This window comes from Chaetodon auriga, chromosome 1 (assembly GCF_051107435.1).
Source record: "Chaetodon auriga isolate fChaAug3 chromosome 1, fChaAug3.hap1, whole genome shotgun sequence".
Taxonomy (NCBI): Eukaryota; Metazoa; Chordata; class Actinopteri; order Chaetodontiformes; family Chaetodontidae; genus Chaetodon; species Chaetodon auriga.
Window position 1 is genome coordinate 12,541,832 of NC_135074.1, and position 20,919 is coordinate 12,562,750.

At 44.3% G+C, this 20,919-nt stretch overlaps 2 protein-coding genes and 1 long non-coding RNA gene across 4 annotated transcripts in view; 1 reads left to right on the forward strand and 2 right to left on the reverse strand.

Annotated features, from left to right (window-relative positions):
• Positions 1–836: 836 nt before the first annotated feature.
• Positions 837–4,860, forward strand: bcl2l10 (BCL2 like 10). The gene is made up of 3 exons (XM_076757174.1): positions 837–925; positions 1,900–2,364; positions 3,881–4,860. The coding sequence occupies exons 1-3, from the start codon at positions 893–895 to the stop codon at positions 4,001–4,003; spliced, it is 621 nt and encodes a 206-aa protein (XP_076613289.1). The 5' UTR covers positions 837–892; the 3' UTR covers positions 4,004–4,860.
• A 2,057-nt stretch (positions 4,861–6,917) lies between these two features.
• Positions 6,918–10,581, reverse strand: LOC143337481 (uncharacterized). Its single transcript, XR_013079163.1, has 4 exons — positions 10,449–10,581; positions 10,099–10,193; positions 9,187–9,263; positions 6,918–8,264 (listed from the first exon to the last, which is right to left on the reverse strand). It is a non-coding gene; the product is annotated as an uncharacterized LOC143337481 (long non-coding RNA).
• A 1,044-nt stretch (positions 10,582–11,625) lies between these two features.
• The window catches only part of trpm7 (transient receptor potential cation channel, subfamily M, member 7), a 35,573-nt gene continuing 26,279 nt past the window's right edge, over positions 11,626–20,919 (reverse strand). For both annotated transcript variants that reach the window (XM_076757197.1, XM_076757188.1), the window contains exons 25-40: positions 20,758–20,890; positions 19,354–20,150; positions 18,206–18,300; positions 17,846–17,942; positions 17,651–17,727; positions 17,502–17,539; positions 17,364–17,392; positions 16,996–17,049; positions 16,470–16,514; positions 16,301–16,366; positions 14,585–14,868; positions 14,318–14,400; positions 13,839–14,044; positions 13,532–13,583; positions 13,173–13,279; positions 11,626–12,657 (exon numbers count right to left, since the gene is read on the reverse strand). In XM_076757197.1, coding sequence (XP_076613312.1) covers positions 12,545–12,657; positions 13,173–13,279; positions 13,532–13,583; positions 13,839–14,044; positions 14,318–14,400; positions 14,585–14,868; positions 16,301–16,366; positions 16,470–16,514; positions 16,996–17,049; positions 17,364–17,392; positions 17,502–17,539; positions 17,651–17,727; positions 17,846–17,942; positions 18,206–18,300; positions 19,354–20,150; positions 20,758–20,890 — 2,276 coding nt within the window. In that variant the 3' untranslated portion in view covers positions 11,626–12,544. The remainder of the gene's footprint in view (positions 12,658–13,172; positions 13,280–13,531; positions 13,584–13,838; positions 14,045–14,317; positions 14,401–14,584; positions 14,869–16,300; positions 16,367–16,469; positions 16,515–16,995; positions 17,050–17,363; positions 17,393–17,501; positions 17,540–17,650; positions 17,728–17,845; positions 17,943–18,205; positions 18,301–19,353; positions 20,151–20,757; positions 20,891–20,919) is intronic.

Below are 20,919 nucleotides of genomic sequence, written 5' to 3' on the forward strand. Positions count from 1 at the left end.
GAGTGATGGAGGACAAGAAGGAAGGGTATTACCATGCACACGAAGAAGCCAAAAATACCAGTCTGTGCAACCTGAACCATTTCCTTTGACAGTCATTCATTTCACTACAGACCCATGGTGCAGCTTTCACTTCCTCATGCTGACCTGTGTGTAGTTTACAGATTATTAACGTCACACAGTGAGAGTGAGAGTCACACTGTTTGGTGATGAATGAAACCAACTCCTCAAATCAAGAGTCTCAAGCTTTTCTATCAGAGGTGCAGACGCCTGTCTTTAGTTTACATTTTTCCTCAAGCAGAGGACATCCATGAACTTACCTGCACATAAATGTGTGTGTGAGAGAGTTTCATTGAGCTTTAATGTCCTGAAACTCAACAGATATCTTCATGTGAGGCCTCTGGGTCTCCTGTGAGCCATGAAATCGGATTTCTTGAACAAAATCAGACAATTTCACTCTTAATCAACATCCCTGAGAAATGACTGTCATCACATCACACAGCTGCTGAAAGCTGCTTCTCTGGAGCAGGGCTGCAGCCAACCGTGATTTTCATTATTGATTAATCAACCGATTATTCTCTCGAGTAATCAATGAATTGCTTGATTGATAACATTTAACAGCTACATATTGGGTCTATATTAACAGCGGGAGGCATCTACAAACCAAACATACTACAATTCATTCCAACATATTCATACTTCTCCTTTTTCGGTGGGACGACACTCTCTCTGGTGGCAGAAGGGTCACTTCCATCTCTACACTTTAAAGGTGCTTTTACGGGGTTTTTGCGGGGGGCGACGTGGGCGTGCCGGAGGCGGAGTCTGAGGATAAATGAGCAGCCAGCTGAGGGGAAGCTGTGAGTGAGTGAAGCGAGGATCTCCTTCCGCCGTCCGTATGTGCAGAGAGCAGTCTGATATCGCTGGGAGGGTAAGCTTTTGTTTCTTCTGCACTCGAAAAAAATGCGCTTAAGCTGTGTCTGTGTGTGTCCCTTCGGAAATGTAAACCTCCTGCCTCACAGACGTGTTCGTGCCGCGGTGCTAAACGGCGATGAAAGCGCAGACGTGCCGCTCGTAGTGCAGCTAGCTCCGCGCAGCCTGTGTGAATGTGGTCCTTTGTGTCCACCATTGCTCTAGTGACAGATCGGCGGCTTGTTAGCGGAGACACAGCCGGCTAGCTGCAACTTCATCAGTCTAAACCCCGATGAAACGGCTCATTAATGTTGTGAAACTCTCACACTGCAGTGTTATTTATGTCGGTGTGTCAGGCTAGTAAGTCAGCGTAGCCTTATTTAGCTTCCAGCATCATCCGGTTAGTGTGATTAACGGAGCTAACGTGAACACAAGCTGAGTCTCTGCCCTTCATATCGCCATTGCTAGCGCTGCCGTTAGCCTTCAACACTGATCAAACCCGGTCAAGTTTTACCTGGTGTTTTTGACACCAGGTTGAAATTGGGTCGCGGTTCAGAAGCTTTAGGCACACGAAGAAGTCTTTACAGCTGAGGTTTTTGTCATTTATTTATGTTCAACAAAAGAAAATACTGAAATTGTTTAGTAGAAATGTAAGAATAACGTTACTGTAAACTGATGCGGACTGTGAACCAGTGATGGTTTATGGGTAATGTAGTTAACTGCGTATTGTGCTGATTGTATCAGCTAATGGTCTAAAGACTAAAGACTTGATTAATTGATTAGCCAATTAGCAGACAATTAAACAGCAACAATTTTAGTATTAATCTCATGGCTGGGTCCTTTATCAGAATTTAGAATAACGCTAGCTTTTCTGTTTTCTACCATTTTAAAGTGAATATGTTGAAGGTTTGAAGTTTTGGTTTGACAAAATGAAGAATTTGAAGTCTTCCTTCATTTATTAAGTGAAGTGAATTTTCCATTTTCCCCCTGTAGAAAATGTCGTGTGGGCTGTGGAAAGAGACCTTGGCTCTGGCAGAGGACTACCTGTCTCTGTGCTGCACAAGCCCCCGGCCAGCCCCTCCACCTCCCAGCGAGTCAGCCGCTGCCATGAGACGCCTGGCCCAGGACATGGAGAAGCAGCATCAGGCTCGCTTCCACTCCCTTGCTCAGACATTCCTGAGACAGTGCGGGCCGGACCCCTGCTCCAGCCTCAGGAAGGTGATGGAGGAGCTGGTGGGAGATGGACACTTGAACTGGGGGAGGGTTGTTTCCCTTTTCACCTTTACTGGGGTGCTGGCCAGACAGCTGCAGGAGCAGAAGAGCACAAACCCGGGGCTGGACCCCGGGCAGGGCCAGGAACTGGGACAGGGGCCCGGAAACTGCAGGGGACTGGCAGAGACCATAGCTGATTACCTGGGAGAGGAGAAGAAAAACTGGCTGCTGGAGAATGATGGATGGGTAGGTTGTAACAACATGTTTGCTCCTAAACTGACTGACTCATCCAGGCAAGAGTGCAGAGCTGATCGCGTCAACACATCACATTATAGATAAGAGAAGCCTTTTGACCTATAGCAAAGAGATGGCTCAAAACAGAACTGTAAAAAAAAATCCCAGTAAAACCTAAAACTGAAAGTGACCTTTTCAGGCTTCTGGCACTGGAAAGCACCTGATGTGACAGGATAACGTTTGCTTCCTGCTCGGTTATATATTCAGATCAACGTGTAAACGTGGCTTAAAATATGGCCAGGGCTTAGTTTGGATGCAGCCTTTCTGACTTAACCGTTTGTTGATGAGAGGAGTGCTCAAGTGTCTCATGTGGCTGCTGTGATTATGTGAATTGTAGAGTAGCAATAGGCCAGATTGTGAGGAATGTATGCTCCAACGAGACAGACCTCAGTAGTGTAAATCCAGGACCACAAAGGCCTTTAGATTATCAGAGTTTCTTGTACTGGTAAGACAAAAGCTGTGTTGTAAGGCAGCGTTGGACTGTGTACTGGAAATCAACAGGACAAAGCTAATTTTAAACCTGCTTGGCGTGGCTTATTTCAGTGGAAATTATGATGGACTCTGAGTAGACGAAGGTCCCAGAAGCCTCACCCAACCGAACACAACTCCACTTGAATGTCTGCTTTTGTGAATGGGCTCGCCCTGGCCCCCTCCCAGACACCCACGTAAACACACACACACTTACCCCTCCTTTCTTCAGCTGGCAGCTGGTTTCAACAGACACGTAACCCGCTCAGCCAGATGGACTTTGTAGTAACAGTCAGAGCTTCAGTGTGTTGAATTTGGCATTAAGCTATTGAAAGTTGGTTTGAGCAGAAAAACAAGCAGCTGTAAAACAGTGGAACACCTGGAGCTGAGAGCAGGTGCTGTGTGTGTGTGTGTGTGTGTGTGTGTGTGTGTGTGTGTGTGTGTGTGTGTGTGTGTGTGTGTGTGTGTGTGTGTGTGTGTGTGTGTGTGTGTGTGTCGCTTCAGTTTGGAAACATAAAGCAGAAGTGCAGCCACTGGAAGGGCAGATGTGACTTTTTACTGTTTTGTGGTCTCGCTAATGGAGCAGCAGCGTAATTAATATAGTAAAGTTTAATAATTTCAGCATAATCTCTAGACAGACTGGCACTTATTTTCTATAAATTCAGCTCTACACAATTTCTCGTTTTGCTGTCAGACTGTTTGAAAAGTTGCAGATATCAGCAGCTCCCTCTGATGGCAAATATTTTTCTGTGTTCGTGGAGAAGCACGGGGTGTCGCTGACTGACATGTTTTCCGAAATAATTGCCACCAGCCTTCAGCTAAAGCCGCTGTTAGTGGGGAATCATTCTGGCAGCTCATACTTTCTCTTTTGTTCAGCAAAACCTACAGTATATGGAGAAAAACTGAAAGTGGCGAAGAGAAATCTTCTCTCTTGCGAGTAAACAAGGTTTCATGCTCTCATTCTAACCATTTCTTCTTCTGTTCTTTCTCCGTCTCACAGGAGGGGTTCTGTAAGTTCTCCCTCAGTGCCAGAGAGGTGAGTCAGGACTCGTCCATGAAGACAGCGCTGTTTGCGGCTGCCGGTGTGGGCCTCGCTGGACTCACCTTCCTCCTGGTGCGCTAGCTGCCCTCCTGCGTCATTAACACATCCTCATCCATGTCCTCCTTTCATTTGGCACAATTAGGTAGACATTTGAATTTTAAAATCAATGCTGCAAAAACAGGCTTAATCTGTAGTGAATTCAGGGTTGGAATCTCAAGTCAACTGAATGTTTGCACATACTCGAACCCCCCAACACACACGCACACATCTATATTGATATTTGTCACTTGCTCCTTAAGATTGTAAAAATGTCAATGCCTTCAGAAATTTTGGAGTAGGTGGCATCAGTTTGCATATCTTAGACAGGTTAATTGCTAAAGCACAGGTTCCCGCACAGACTCGTCCTGCAAAGTTTGTATTTTCAGCTGCGCAGCTCAAAAGCCTTCATTTCAATTTTCCCACCGCTTCTGGTTTTGATTTTAAAATTGTCAGCTGCCTTTTTATTCACGTGTTTACCTGAGTTGTGTATGTGGTATAGAGCCCACTAGTGTACAATGTATAAATTAATATATTATATTTATATGAAATCAAACCGTAACTGTGGCCCTTTTTTCTAACTGATCGCAGCTAATTCAGTTGTTTTCAAGTCTGTCCTACATTCATGTGAAATGTCTGTGATTTCCACGTGTCAGCTGGGCTGAGTGCAGGCCTGGTGACCACACAACGGTGCTATGATATGTTGTGAAATGTTTCTCATGTCAGTCTAACAAACCAGGGACCAATCTGACTTCAAACATATTGCTATTAGAACAAACCGTTGCTATGGCATTTCCCCCCACAGATCTCTTAAACATTATATTTTTACATTGTTTTGTTCTATTTATTTCTCACTGTTTTTTTTTTTTTTGTTTGTTTTTTAATAAAAAGAAACAATCATGAAGTTCGAGTCTTGCTTTGCTTTTCAGTGTGAGCCACACGGTGACGTCTCCTTTACAACTTTGTTTTGCCCTAAATGTCTCCGCAGCAGGTCAGGAGGCCGTCGAGGGAACACGAATCGTCAACGACTCTCCCTCCTTTCATATCCAGACATATTGTCATAAATAAGAGATGCTCTGCCGTCTGCCTCTGTGCTCTGACCAGCACGGCGCTCACGTTACACAACAAGGGCCGCATGCACAAAACATCTTCAGGCTAAAATTGGCTCCTAAGTAGCTGTGTTAAGAGGAAAAAACAGGGCGTGTCCAGCCTTACGTTTGCACTCCCATGTTGTTAAAGCAGTTTAGCACTTAAAGTTTGGAATATTAAGTTGGGGGTAGCCCAGAGATACCAGACCTGCTCACAATCAGGCAAACGCTGCAGGAAATTTCTGCCACTGAATCTACTGATACTGTGATGTTTCAATATGTCAGTGCTTGTACTACAGTGAAAATATGAGAACAATGAGATATTTTACTTCAGTGAAATATTTCAATTCTGCTGTTACAACAAATAATGTTTCACAAAGGTGAGCAAAGTCACTTCAGTTAGTTTTATCCTGTTTCAACCCAGAGTGAGACTCATCACACACTTGTTTCAGCATTGAATAGTCTCCAGCATGTCAAGAAGCTCACATTCAAAGATCCACCATTCATCAGATTTAAGCAAAATGGCGTATATGCTCAGGGGACGACCTGGGACGGCGTGGGACGTCTCCAGTGAGTTTGATAAGGATCGATCAAAGGAATCTTGAGTTATGAGCAGATATGTGATCGGCCATGCTCCCCAATCAATATGACACTTCAGATTTGAAGATCTGAATGAAGAGGCATTGAGACGTAACGTCGTAATTTTACTAATGATTCATACATTAAAAACTATTTCTAGTAAATTATAGGACCAATAAGATAAAAGTTTAGGTAGCAACTCCTAGATTAACCGCTAGAACTGCATCCCAGTGTTTAACAGACCTAATTTTAATCCAGATAAACAACAGATATTCAACAGAAGAGATTAAGTCACAAACTTGCCTATTAAAAATGAGGCCAGTGTGTGTGTGTGTTCGTACGCCAGGATACTGCAATGAGGCCATTGTGTCTGCTTCTCATACACAAAGAGCACATGCGTTAGTCTTTCCATTCTGGTGGAGGACTGAAATTGCCCATTTCCCACAGTCAAGTTCCAACACACACACACAGTACCAACACTCTCCCACATGGAATATTTTCTCCATTAGTCACAACACAGAGTGAAGTTCACTCTGTTTGAGAAACAGAACTGCGACTGCTTGTGATGTGGGGATCTGTGCTTCTTGTTGATGGTGTTTTACTCCACCAGTGAAACACAAACAGCGGACAGATGTCTGGTTATTATCATGATCTGTTTATTTTATGGATTACAGGGGACATGGATTAGATGGACAGCAGTCCTCTGGAACTGCTTTAAAGCTCAGTTTAGAGGGCTTAAAGTTCAGAGCCACAACACATGCACTTTTCAATGCTTCACTCCATCAGCTGATTGACGGCGGTGCCTTTAAGGGTTAAATCTGGTGATAGTCTTGATTTTCTTATTGCCAATATGTCCCATGACCATATTATTACTTTTACTCCACTACATTTACTCTGCTGCCTTTATTTGACAGCTGCAGTTAGTTTGTAGGTCCAAATGTAAAAGCACATAATGAGAATATAAAATGTGAAACTGTTTTAGAGCTCATGAACATAACTGACATTAAATGAAAGAGTTACCGCCTGAGGCTCTGTATTTCCATCTCATGGTCATTTTGGGGACATGATTTGATTTCATCTGATAGAAACAGAGGAACAAGCGAGCGGGAAGTGATCAGGAAGTCTGGCTGAGCTCTGTTCAGGTGGATGATGGTATCAGTCTGTACGGTCAGCCCTGATTAGCACACAGATAGAGATTTGACTGCAGACCCGTCTGCTGTGGAGACTTCTTTTCCAGAACAACTGTTATATAAAGTGTGGAAATCATCCTCAAAGAGCAGATCATCTTTTTTCAGTGGTATTTTATTGCATTTCAGGAAAATGAGAAAACAACAGTATAGCAAAACAATAACTTGTTTAAAAGGTAAAGTGGTATGTTAGAAAAGAATGGGTCTGTGTTCATGAAGTATGTCAGAGTTCTTCAACTGGAAGTATACAAATACTGACAAAAAGCTGAATCTGGCGTCCACCCATACAGGGAATGAACACATGAATGCTGATTTAAGATTTAAGATTTAAGATATGATCTGTTTATTTTATGGATTACAGGGAATATGAGGTGTCCAACTTTGACATACCAATTATTTTTTCCAAATCAGACAGGAAATTAGTCCTGCATATGGACATATACACCTTGTTCATATTAAATATGGAGCTACAGCCAGCAGCTGGTTAGCTTAGCTTAGCACCAAGACAGGAAACAGCAAGCCTGGCTCCGCCTGGAGGCAACAAACCCCACCTAACAGCTCCTCTAAAGCTAACTCATCAACACCTTTTATCTTTATCATCATGGCTATGTAGTGGACTATGTCTTGATCTGGACCAGTCGTGGAGACTCCAGGAAGTTACTGGTCCTGGCCAAGAAATAGTCCAGCACATTACCGCCTGTCAAACAGCATGTTTTGTACAGATTAAACAAGATATAACATGCTGATTGGTGACTTTTAGAGGTGCTGGCTGGTGGATTATGTGGACAGGCAGGCTAGCTGTTTCCCCCTGCTTCCAGTCTTTATGCTAAGCTAAGCTAACTGACTGTTGGCAGGAGCTTCATTTTCACCATACCAACAGGAGAGTGCTGTCGGTCCTCTCATCTTGCTAACTCTTGGCAAGAAAGCTAATGAGTGAATTACTAACTATTGCTTTAAATTTGGCCCCAATCATGTCACAGACCTCAAACTTTCGGAGTTATGCAAACAGAGGAAAGCTATATATGACGAGGCTTGATTATATGATCATTTTCCATTCCTGCAGCTGTGTGACAGACATGGCGAGAGCAGCTCCTTGGGGCCCAGTCAGCTGAAGAGCTTCTAGCCTTGCATCGTGTACACGCCGCATGTTCTTTAGCGTGTACATTCATGAACAGAATGCAGATCAGTGTCTGGCTCCTCGGAGCTGCTCTCATCATCTTCTTGTCTTTGTAATCACTTTGAGGACAATGCATGGTTTGATCCTCTCATGGCTGAGACTTACACAGATTAGATTTTGGTCAACAATTATTATTCTTTTTTTTCTTTTTTTTTAAATTTTAATGTCACATTTTGATGTTTCGTATTGTCTCCTCCTTCTTCTCATTTGCTCTGCTGATGCACCGGATTTTAAGCTTTTCCTCCATTGATGATCTTCTTCACCATGGTCACCACCTGGTCATGAAACACAACAGAATTTCATGGTGCTGTGTAGGACTGTTTGTTGACTTATTTTTAGCCATGCTAGCAGCTCTGTCAGTCACTTTGATCCAAAGAGAAATATCTGAACAAGTGATGGATGGATTGTCATCAGCTCTGGTACAGACATTCATGGTCCCCTCAGGATGAATCTTTATCACTTTGTTGATCTTCTGTATTGTCATCTAGCGCCATCACCAGTTTGATTTGCTCAATAGCCTCAGCTGATATTAGCACACGACACTGTGATGAACATTATACTAAACATTAGTGTGTTAGCATTGTCATCATGAACATGTTAGCATGCAGACGTTAGCATATAGCTCAAAGCACAGAGCTGCTGGAACGGCTGAAAATGAAAGAAATTGTGATGTGTATTCTATTCTCTCTCTATTCGTGTGTGTCCGGTGAAGTCAGCAATCATATCTGAAACCAAAGACACTCCTGGTATTTTGCCTGTATTCTTCTGCCCGGATGACTATGGCATACCAAAACAGATAGAAAATGATCTGTGCAGTGTGTGGGTGTGGAGCAACAAAACCACAGTCATTGCACAAGCATGCTCTGCTGTGAAGAATGCAGTCAGGTATAACATGTCTGTCCTGGGAAGCAATGGCTGACTGCATTCAGTCTCAAAATAGCTTTTCAGATGCAAATCTTATAATGACGCATTGATATGAACAGTTTCTCATCACTGAGAGAAAACGCCACTCAGTTTTGTTTATGTTTATGTCTGTCTGAAAATGTGTTTTCATACACAAATTACCAGCAGTCCATTAAAATGAAGATCATTGGATATTTTCTCATGCCATAGCCAACAGGAAATAAGATGCCACTTATGCAGTACATATACATACATACATATACACATGACATATACATAGATGAAGGCACTAACCTCTTCAGTAACAGGAAACCTTCCAGTCTTCAGCTTGGAGAAGATCAGCTCACCGTTCACAAACACCTCAAAGGTGTCTGTGGGGGTGAGACAGTTTAACATGAAGCAGTCCCTTATTTGTATTTACACTTATTATCTGTGTTAGCATTAAAACCAGTAAAAAAAAAACAACACACACACACACACACACACACACACACAGTCCCAAAGCAGCTGCTGGAATATGGCAAAACATGTGTACAGTATACTGTGTATACATGTATCTCACTCTGCTAGCTGCTACGACCAACAAGCTGAAACTGTTTTATATGATGGGTGAGTTCAATACAACATTAAACAAAGAAAAGGATATTTCTTTGGAGGAGATTTTGGTCAAATTTGACACATAATAAGAGATCACCTAACAACTGGTACAAAGAAACAGGTTAGGAACCTCAAAAGTGTTTTTTTTTTTTTTTCCCCACTACGTCTTTAAAAGGTTTGACTCATTAACTGGCACTTTGTCATGAGTTCGTCTGTTTTTATCTTTCACTTTCATCTTTACTTGTCCCTGAAGGACAAATGACTCTGCAGCCAAACATCTTATTATTGCATCCATTGTTTTTCTGATTGTGGCAGCCGTGGGCCTCCACAGAGGACGACCTGACACTTTCTATGTGTCTTAGTGCTCTTCAGTAGTTTTGTACCCCTGGACTTATTTTTAAACACTTGTTGTTTATCTTTATTGTTGTATCATTAATGTTTTTTTCTTCTAACCTTTAGATTTTTGCTCAAACTCTGAGACTGGGGGACACATTATTTCAATCCCTCTGTGTGTCCTGTACATGTGGTGTAATGGACAATAAAGTTGACTTTTTTTTTTTTTCCCCTTTTCTTTCTAGAGGCCTCTGAGTGGAGAAAGAAGCAACTTACATGATCTCCCTAATCGTCCTGTGACCTGCACACCAGGAACCTGCCCGAGAGCATGGGCTAGTTCCCGGTAGCACCTGGCATAACCTCATCCTGAACTGCAACACAGAAACACATGAAGGATGAAGCACATTGATTAACACACTTGTAGGCTCATTCTGCTTCTAATGCAAATGCTCTGTGGCTGTGACGGCTTCTACGCAGAGAAAAGCATCTGTTCGTTTCTAACCAATCTGTGCCTGTGTTGGTAAACAGTTTATCTGGTTCCTTAGTTTTCCATTGAGCCTCTTGAATCTGCCTTAATGCAGTCTGACTGCCAGATTGATCAGCAGAATAAAAAGTTATGAACTTACCAGTATTCAATGGCAACAGCAGCCATCGTTTTAGCAGCTGGTTTGAAGTCAGTGCAGAGCTGTAACCTTTCAGTCCGACGAGAAGCTGAATAACATGCAGACTCATCATCAGGGGACTATTTTAAAGTAAACCACACCCAGTGGGAGGATAAACTCAAGTTCCCAGTTCCTGAGTCATAACTTACAGGACCAACCTGAGCGCCTGGTGGTGAAAGCAGGACACAAAGCGCTAGTGTTCAACACTCTGGGAATGAGCTGTCATCATTCTTCCAGCTCACAGCGGCTCTGAGATCTCTTCATCATGTTATTCCAGTGGACAAGATCCACTGCTGTCTTTCTGTACAAAAGGTTGAACCAAAGCTTGTCAAATAGGGGACATCCTCTGCTGTGAGTCTGTTCAGTGCAGCATTCACACATGTTACTGTTCATCTGCTGCAGCTCAGTAAGGAAACATTAAGAGGGAACTTCACACCAAATCTTTGGAGAACAGCTCAAATCACCTCAAACTAGCTTCATCTGAACTGGACTAATGTTGCATACAGATACACTTGAATTAAAGTGACAAGTACAAATGCAGCATTTACAAAAGTGTACAGAAAGCAAACATAGTGTTGTTGCTGAGCAGAGACAAAAGCTCATGGTAGTCACATCTGTGGCATTTCTCCCTCCCAGCAGAGATAACCAGTGCGGCCAGTTCAGCCAGCACAGCGACACACAGGTGCTCGGCTCAGCAGCCGGTGAGAGGCAGCTGAACAGAGGCTGCTGTGTGTGGACTCAGATAGCAGCAGCTGCAGGAGTCTGAGGCAAACAGCACACCCACTGTGTCCTTCTGCAGGGAGACGATGGAGAGTTTACCTTTTATCTGCCCGACAGGTGACGAGCTCACTGCCATGACAACAGATTGAATCTAAATATACTTTAGGGCGATAATCAGAGCTTGTGAAAAGGTTTGCATGCATGAACACACGAGCTTACAGGGAGCATTTTGCAAGGGGCAGCAGATGAATGTGATTGTCTTGTGTTTTGTTTGTCAGAAAGTAGTGAAAAACACCTCTCCTAATTTTAAGAAGCCGATGTACTCAAATTGACTAAGCTGGGAGCGACCGTCCTCTCCACAGGCCACAGCTGAGCACTGGCCATGCACTGAAACACAGTCATTCTCTCAGAGCGTGAGCGATGTTGCTAAAGCTTTTTAACATTTTATTCGTTTAAAATGATATCCAGTACAAAATGTATACAGTAATACCCTTACGTTTGCCAGCTCCCCTGAATAAAATATTTTAATCTGTTCAGCTCATGCCAGATAACAGTATCTATAAGATACACTAGATTGTAATTTGCTCATACAATAGTTGATGACAAAGATATAGCAATAGTACCTTTGTGACAATAAAAACTATCAACAATATTTTAGTGGACACACTTTCAATACAATAAAATTACATACATTGTTCTGTAAAAGTTGCATTGCAATCTGCCCATATTTTACAAGATTTTCAAATTCATGTATATCCTTTCATTAGCTAAGAGACAAAAAGTTGTGATACAAGTCTTTCTACACTTATAAAAATGCTCTGGTGGCAAGCTGTAGTGTCGCAGCGACTGGATCCCAGCAGGCTGTCCTCTCAGACGCTGCTGTAACAGATATACAATGCACTTAGATTTGTTCTTTTTTTCTTAAAACAAGGCAACTTCTCAAACGTCATAATAAATAATAAACCCTCTTTGCAATGGTACTGTACCTGTCCATATATCCAGTTCTCACACACACATATATATATGTATACACGTGTGTGTGTATATATATACACACACACGTATATATAGTACAAAATATGTTTAAAAGGTTTTTTTTTTTTCTCATTTATGTACTAAAAAACAAAAAGTTTAAGATGGTTGAATTGTGTTCGACACAGCATTTTGGCGGGACCAACACAAACATAACTCAGTCGGCATGCACTGGTTTCCATGGAAACACAGGTGTGATTCTTCCAGTTGATTGGGCGCGCCCCTCTGCTCCTTGGCTTTGACTAAAAAACGATCAGAACAGTGTCGCCTCGTGATCAATCACTCCCTCCCTTGCGTGGTTTACGCAATCACAGCATCAGCCTCATTGATTGGCGGGACTCTTTGACGCTGCCCCCCGGGTTGGGAGGGTCTTCTTGTGGGAATGTCACCTTGTCTGGTGTGTAGTCATTCCGCTTTAGATCTGATGAACGAGAAACAAGTCAACATGATGCATCGGATTTGAATCTTTATTATCTGTGTTTGACACTCGCAGGCTGTTTTCATGTCCATCTGATCAAGACGGAAAGTTTCTCTGAGCTAAACTTAACACATGTACATGCAAGTGACATCACAACTACTCTGGCCCAATCACGGGCCGGTGTGATGTGGAAACTTAAACGTCCACTGCACATTGACTTAAGATGGACCTGACAGTGAAGTAGGAGACGTCTGTGTTCAGTAGTTCTGAAACAAGCAATATTTGCACATGTATAGATTCTGGACTTTTTTTAAATAAAGAACAAGCAGATGTCACCTTACGAATTTTAACAAAACCATTTCAGACATAATTATCACTCAAAGCAGAGGGTTTTATATGTCTTGACACACAGCTGAAGGGAATCTGCCGCCTTCGAGGTCGAAGCTGTTGAGCACAGTTGTAATGTGATTTAGTTTAGGAATGGGGCAACTGTACAGCTGTTGTGCAGTATTCCTCACCGGGAAGTTTGAGCTTCCGACAGCAGGAGTTGCAGTGATGTTTCGCTCGGAAGTTTCTAATGGCATCGTCCCCCAGGTTGGCAGGTCCAAATATCATATCATAGGATCTGCAAGAGTGAAACAGTGATCGTTTAGTCAACACTGTAAGGATGCTCAGGATTCTTTTCTCAATTAATCGTTTGGTCCGCAGTGAAAAATGTCGGAAAACAGTGAAACATGCCTGATTCTGATGGAAGTGAGAGGCTGGAACGAGGCCGTGATTTATTGATTATCTTAATAGTTGCTGCCGATTCATCAACTCCTCAATTAATTGTTTCAGCTTTCCAACACCGGGACACAAGAAGCTAATCTTGACTTACCCCTTCTCACCACTCTTAATGACTGACGGATCTGTCAGAATCTCCCCGACACCTACAGACACACAGACACACAGACACACAGACACACAGACACACACACACACACACAAGCTTCATCATCATGACATCAACTCTAAAACAACATCAACAGAACTCTGCTGAGGGCTCAGTCAGTGGAGGAAGGCCTCATTTAAGCTCATCTGTCATCTGTTCGCTCTCCCCTGAATCCAACTGCCATTCAAAGCAAACAGAAAACTTCCCCCATAAATGAACTTGAGTGCATTTTAAAGGCTTCAGTAGTTTTTACCCTGCAGGTCGAGGACCAGCAGCTCTCCACGGGTGTACTCGTAGGTCCAGTGGCTGAAGGCCAGCATGGTTTCTTCCAGGAGGCTGGTGGGGACGATCTCATCTCCGTTGTTGTTGTTGAACTTCCTGAACTCCCCAGTGATGCACTCTTCTATAGCAAACCACTGTCCGGCAGAGTGACAGTAGAGCAGAAACACCTCCAGAAACCTGAGCACAGAGGACTCGGGTTTCAGGGCACTGGCCCACAGGAAAGGACACTTTTGCAAATAAAAATCCAACAAAACTCTCATCTGTTAACATGACGAACAAAGTCTCACTTGAAAAGCTGCATCTAAAGCAGCTTTTCAAAAAAAAAAAAAGGAAATATGAAATATAACCATGAAACAAAAAACACATATTGTGATATGAAAATGAGGCCATTTGAAGCTCCAGCATTGCGTGAATGGGACTTCTGTGTCTGTGCTCTGCATGCGCACTGACCTCGGTGAATAAGGAATCGTCTTCGGCCTGATTTGGTTGAAGGCAAATGTTAGCTTCTGAGCAGCTCGTTGTTGTTGGATTTCCTGGAATGTCACAGAACAGCATTTATATAAAACAGTAAAGGCCTCGCCTTAGTCACTCACACTTTGATAATGCAGTGTGTGAGGGCTGGGAACAACAACATGCACACTGTGAACACTGCAATTAAACTCGAATAAAGGCCGCAAATAAAGATGTCTCAAAAGGGGAGTGTACAGCGGTACCTACCCTGAGACAAAGGTGCAGCACAGTGTCCTCTTTGTAGATGCTCTGCCAGGTCTGGACCACCTCAGGAAGGAAGGATTTCACTATATACAGATGACCTGGTTTCAGGATGTCGTACTCGGACCAAGTGCAGAGCACCTTGAGGGCCCGCCGGAGTCCTCCGCCCATCTCCTCCTTGCTGAGAAACTCTATTTTGGCACAGAGGCCCCGCTGGGCCCAGGAGGACATGCTGTTGTTGATAGTGTTTGGGGAGCTCTCCTCTAGCCGGTACACAGTCACCGGCTCCCCTGAAGGACCACAGAGAGGAGGGTGAGGGTCACACAGACGGATCGATCGACACGTCGTTGCTTTGATGTTGCTGGCTTTGTATCATCCCCCTGTTTGCTGACCTCCGTCTCCCTCTCACCCATTTTTGTGTCAGATGCAAACACATTGATTTTTTGGTTTATCGAGCGCTTCTGGCTGACATTTTAGCACCGACACACAGCGACATGAACGCTGTAAAGGCCTCATCTCTGCCAACAGCACATGCCTCTTTCAGAAGCAGGCTGTCCCAGCATTCACTTCGGTCTTATTCCTGTGTTTCTGTATATATGTATCGGCTGTACTGCCCTACAAAGCCAACATCTTCGCACTTGTGTTTGGTTTATCACATAAATAAGACAGAAGCTAAATCTACTGATAACATATTTAAAAAAAGTGGGCCAACACCAGATAAAGTGTGTAACTGGCCTAGCTGAGCAGAGTAGCAGCTGCTCTCGTCTCAGCAGCCTCTGACTCTACCAACAGTTAAATAACTCATTTACATGAATTTAATCTCAGGTTCATTTCTTAAACTGACTCATGAAGACCAAATGGAACATTTTTGTTTTATATACTGAGTCATAACGGTGCCCTTTAGAGGGTCCAAACATACAGCAGCTAAATGTTTTATTAGGTTTTATATAACATCCATGACAAAGACAGCCAAGCAGCCTATAAAGGCAGTAAAGATTTTACAACTTAAACATCTGTTACACAGTTCAGCTGCAGTCTATTCATTCTGCGTCACTCACTCCGCTCAGTGTGGTCACTGCTCGCTGCCTTCGTAACGCACAGCAGACTTTTATCTCTTCATCCATTTATTTTTAATTAACCTTTATTTAAACAGGAGAATGAGTCATTAAATGATAGTTATAACATTGCTTCATTGTGTTTGAGGAGGATATTCATACACCTAACTGGAGCCATGTTGCTGCCTGTTTCTACAGCGTACTGGATGATGCACCGGTTGCAAGCACACAGCATAATCACCTCGTCACACCACCATGATGAAATGCCTAGAAACTGCCTGGATCGCGTGACTCTCGAGCATCGACACTTCAAGACATTCACAGTAACGACAACAACAAACTGTGACAACACGACTGCCACTCAAGATGGTAACATCAAAACCATTCAAGCCAGTAGTTTCTCTTCAGCGAGGAGATGCAAATGAACTGCGAAGCCAAAATCGTTCTCAAAAACAATACAAACACATCGCCAACACTTTGCTCACTGACAGACTGGATGGAGCAAACAGCTGCAGGTGTGGAAGGACAAAAACAATGTGGAAACCACATCTCTTATCAGGCTGTACACTTCCTCATTCTCCAACGGCCTGCTGTTGTTTCTTCGAACCGTCTGCAGTGTTTTCAGCTGACCGGACGTGTCAGGGAACGCACCGCGATCCACACCTACCTCTGGGGGGCACAGGGGTGAAGGGGATGCTCTGGGACAGCCTCATCAAGTTGTTGCGCTCCACAGCTACAGAAGGAAGAGCCCGTGCACACAAATACAGATACACAAACAGGTTACGACAAGAGCATGAATGAGAACATGTTAATGCGACTTATTCTCCACGTCTCACCTGAGTACTGGTAGCTTTCCATGGGCTTGAAGGGAGAGCCAATGGCTGAGGAGGAAAAGAGGACAGCTGTTAACTTTTTGTAAAAACAGAGTGGATGTCATTTAATGATTTAACGATCATTTGGGCTTATTAATGCAACAGAAACAACCCGAGCTACTGCAGCAGCCACCCACCAACAGATGCCTCCTAACCGGTTCACAACAACAGAAGCAGAAAAACAGGTCAAACTGTTTGATTCCCTGTAAGAAACTTCTGTTGCTTATAGTTAAAAAATGGGGTGAGGGGTTGAATAACTGTGGTCCCAGCTCCAATAATTTACCAGAAACTATGTGTGAAACAGCCTGCAATCCAAAAGCCAAAGTTATTGATCCACCCATTATCAAAACAGCTGCTGATCAGTTTTCTCTTGATCATCCGAGCTGTTCATGGATGAATCGTTTCAGCTGTAACTGAGACAGTCCTGCCATGAAAGGCCCTGATAAAGGTCACTGAGCCCGCTGTGCTGTTTGCTCAGTGTTTTACTCACAGTCCTTTCTGGCTCCCAGGTGGGTGTGCCGCGGCGTGTAGAGAGAAACCGTGGCTGTAATCACAGAAGAAGAAAGACATAGTGACGCTTTCACCCACCAAGAGTTCACACTCCTGTGTGTTCTGATGTGAGGGGAAGTCAAAATAACGATGACGACGACGAAAAAAAAAGGATTTATGGGAGAAAAACTTATTTTCCTCGTGTTTGTGTTGATGCTGTTCAGTATGGATTGTGTAGCATAAAAGCAGGCGTTGGATGTAATGTAAGGGAAAAGGTCAAAGGTCATTTTGATAACATCGACTGTGTAAATGCTGCTGATCCAGAGTCTGACCAAGCAGAAGGAGGAACTAGTGAACTACACATCTTACCATTGAGTGTATCTTCCCCAGGGGCTCGTCTGACAGAGAGAGACAAGAGAGACATTAGTGTGTTTCTGTGTGTGTTTGTGTGCGTATGTGTGTGTGTGTGTGTGTACACATCATGGTGGCCAGTGAGAGGACACTTACAGGCTGCTGGCCTGGGCTGATTTGACCTGAACCCTTTCCTGGTAGAGAAATTGAGAAGTTGTTAAACAGTGACAGAAGCCGACACTGAGCCACAGAACTGTGTTTTCTTTGCTTTGTACTGTAAGTACACGCAGAGACACACTTCTTACCAGCACTGCAGTCCTGGGGTCCTCGTGGATGAGGATGTCTTCAGCTGATACTCTGCTCCTGTCCTTCTTCGTCAGAGCTGCAGAAATGCAATGAACTATCATCAGCCCAATGTGTCGTCAGTGAAAACGTAAGAATAATGCTTCCGACAGGTTTTTGACTGTTTCGTTTAATTTGTGTTTAATGTCTGGGCTTACTGGTGTCAGGATGGAGGAAAGCCGGGTTTCTGTCAAACTCGGTGAAGCCGGCGTATGAGTTGACTGCTCGGATGTGACCGTGACTTTCAGGCTGAGCCTGTGGCCAAAGAAACAGACAAACAAAGGGACAAAAAGTGGGAGAAGGGACACATTATTCTGAAACACTGATAATCTGAAGACTACATCTTGTAAAGTTTCATCTCGTCAGGCTGAATCAAAAAAGTATGGCTGTAATGGACAATGAAAAAGCAACAAACATAAAACACAGCTTCATGGTTCAGAGTTCAAAGGCACTTGAAATAAAGAACACACACACCTAAACACACACACACACACACACACACACACACACACACACACCTGCGATCTGGTCGGTGTGGCTGGGCTTTGCTGTCTGCTGGAGGTGGAGGTCTCTTTGGGTGTGGAGTGCTGGAGGTCCACACTGTCTTTATGTCCTGAAACCAACAAAATTGTGTCAGTCCACATGAAGACAATTTAAACTGCCCTGTCACTCTGTCACATACTCAAAATAAATACAAATAAATAATGTTCTTTCTTCCCTCGTTATTCACATTTGCATCCTGTAACAATATCCCACAAAAACAGTAAGAAAGAACTATTTTCTAGAAGTATTTGACAGATTCGTTCACTACTAAATCCAAAGCAATCATTGTGTACATGTATATGCAGTATGTATACTGTGTGTGCATGTGTATATATGAGTTCAAACATCTGATTCTTACTTCCCCTCACCTTCACCTGCACAACAAATTTTCAATCAAGTACAGATCATGCTGAAAACCTCAACCAGTCAACCAATCATTCATGCTGCAGTCACGTCATGAAAACCTCAGAAAAGCCCAGGAACAGAGAGAACACAAGTCAGACAAGAGGTTCACGTAGAGCAGAGGCAGTAAAGGAAAGGCACCAGTCAAAGGTCTCCTGGGATCCTGATGTGGAGACGGACAGAACCGAGCACCCGGCAGACGCAGCCTTAACTTAAACTTATGAACTCAAACCTCTCGTTATGTTCGGCTCTCTTGCTGCTTTCCTCCTGTCAAGTCTGAGTTCTGACCTCGTTTGATCCTCACAGCAGGATGCTGGAGGGGCAGGTCCCGACATACTCCATTCCCTGCTCCTTCGTGTGCGGGGTCTCCTGGGTGCCACAGCGGTGGGATGAGCAGTACCTGACAGCCTGTCACCCGGTGATGATTCAGCTTCAGGAGCCAGTGGGACTCCAGTGTCTTTAGCGTGTCTATTCAGAGAGCCTGATCTGCCCTCATCGTCGCAGAACGCCTCGTTCACATACCCCAAACTCTCCTCCCTCTGCCCCCTTCCTAACCCCTCTACTTTCTCAGGCTTTGCAGAGCAAGCAGGCAAGCAGGCGGGCCGAGCAGAGCCCGAAGTCTTAGAGACAATGACCACAGTGGGATACACACACACACAGTTTTCACGCTCCTCTTTTACCTCCTCATCAACACCAGGTTCACTCTCAGTCTCATACTTACCCACAAACGCCCCAAACTCGACAGTGGTGCTGTCTGGCTGGAGGGGCTGCTGGTAAAGCCGAGCTAGGGCGAGTTCTGGGTGGCTGGAGCCACTGGGCTGGGAGGGGGTGCTGCTGATGTGGAACTGAGCCCCAGGAGAGGGCACGTTGGGCAGGCTGGATGGGGAGTCGGAAAGGCCCGGCTCCTGTGGACGGGTCAGCTTACTCTGGGTGAGAGAGTGGCCACGGAGACGCAGCTCTGGAGGGGAAACGGCCACAGCACTTTGGACAAAGGCACTAGAGCCGGCACTGCCTGAGGAGCCAGCCTCTGCAGCAAAGTGCCCGAGCCCAAACAACCCCCTCCTCTCTGGACTCAATGCTGGGTTCAGGCTGGGGTCCAGCCCCAGTCCTGCTTCAGGGCTGGGCCCAACTCTCCGGCTACTCTCCGCCCCTCCCCCTACACCAAATCCAAAAAGAGAATCTGCCATGTTGGCTCCTGTCTGGGGAAAAGAGGAGCCGAAGTAGGCCCCCACGCTGCGCTTTCCTATCACGGACGATTTGGAGTGGGGGCCAGTGTCTGTCGCCACAGGAGCGATGCTGGGCACCACGTTCTTAGACAGGCTGAGCTCCCGGGTGATCTGATTGTGGACCTTGCTGGCCTCTGACGCCCTCTGAGCAGTGAGGGTCTTCAGAGTGTCCACAGTCAGTGCTGAGAGGTCCTGCAGGTGGCCAATTTGGGAGTCCAGTGTGTGCAAAGAGCGTTTTATGAAGTTGACCTTGTTCCCAACCTCTTTTAGCTGCATACACATGGTTTCAACCCTGGAAGTGACAAACAGTAGCTTCAGTTAACCACAGGTCAGCTTGTGTCGCCTACTATTGTTCATATTAATTGAAAATTTTCGAATTATATTGTTAAAATGAAAATATAAAGGACTACTTTCTACTCTGAATAAAAACTCACATATTGACTGACTCCTTTGAAAATGTCTAAATCTTTTTCGCTGCATCTTTAATGGAACGCTTGTTTCTTTTAGTGTCACAATGTGCCTTTAAAGGTGCCCTGTGGGGCCGCCGCTATGGAGCAGTTTTTCACGAGTGGGTCCCTGTTTTTTTTTATCTCATGCATGAGGACGCACACGCACACACAGGCGACACGAGACACAACCCAGCAAATGGTGTCACATGATTCCTCTGATCAACAGGTGTCAGTAAAGTGCCACAAACACAGGGGAGAGGAAGACTGCCTGCTGGTAAACAATGCTGCACTGATAATACTTCATAAAATTGGCCTTGCGGATGTGTTGTGAGGAAGGAAACGCATTCAACACATTTGTTAGACCTTACGAATAAGTCTGACGGTGAACATAACGTTTGTTTCTTCACAAGAAAACTCAACAGGGCACCTGTAAAAAGGGAACAGCCCCACCTTTCTGAGGTAAGACGAATGCGCTCCTCGCTCCCCGAGTGAAACTGATCATCCTTTTCGTGAAAGTACGTCTCCACACACTGCTCCTCAAAATCATGAAGCTTCTTTTGGTCTTCCTCTGTGAGAAACAGCTCTGAAAGAAAGAAACACTTGTTGACTTGC

Bases quoted from the DNA above. Each gene is read 5' to 3' on its own strand.
- bcl2l10 (XM_076757174.1), top strand. From the start codon at position 893: ATGTGCAGAGAGCAGTCTGATATCGCTGGGAGG. The intron at 926-1,899 runs GTAAGCTTTTGT...TTCCCCCTGTAG, and splicing joins AGTCTGATATCGCTGGGAGG to AAAATGTCGTGTGGGCTGTG. The intron at 2,365-3,880 runs GTAGGTTGTAAC...TCCGTCTCACAG, and splicing joins TGCTGGAGAATGATGGATGG to GAGGGGTTCTGTAAGTTCTC.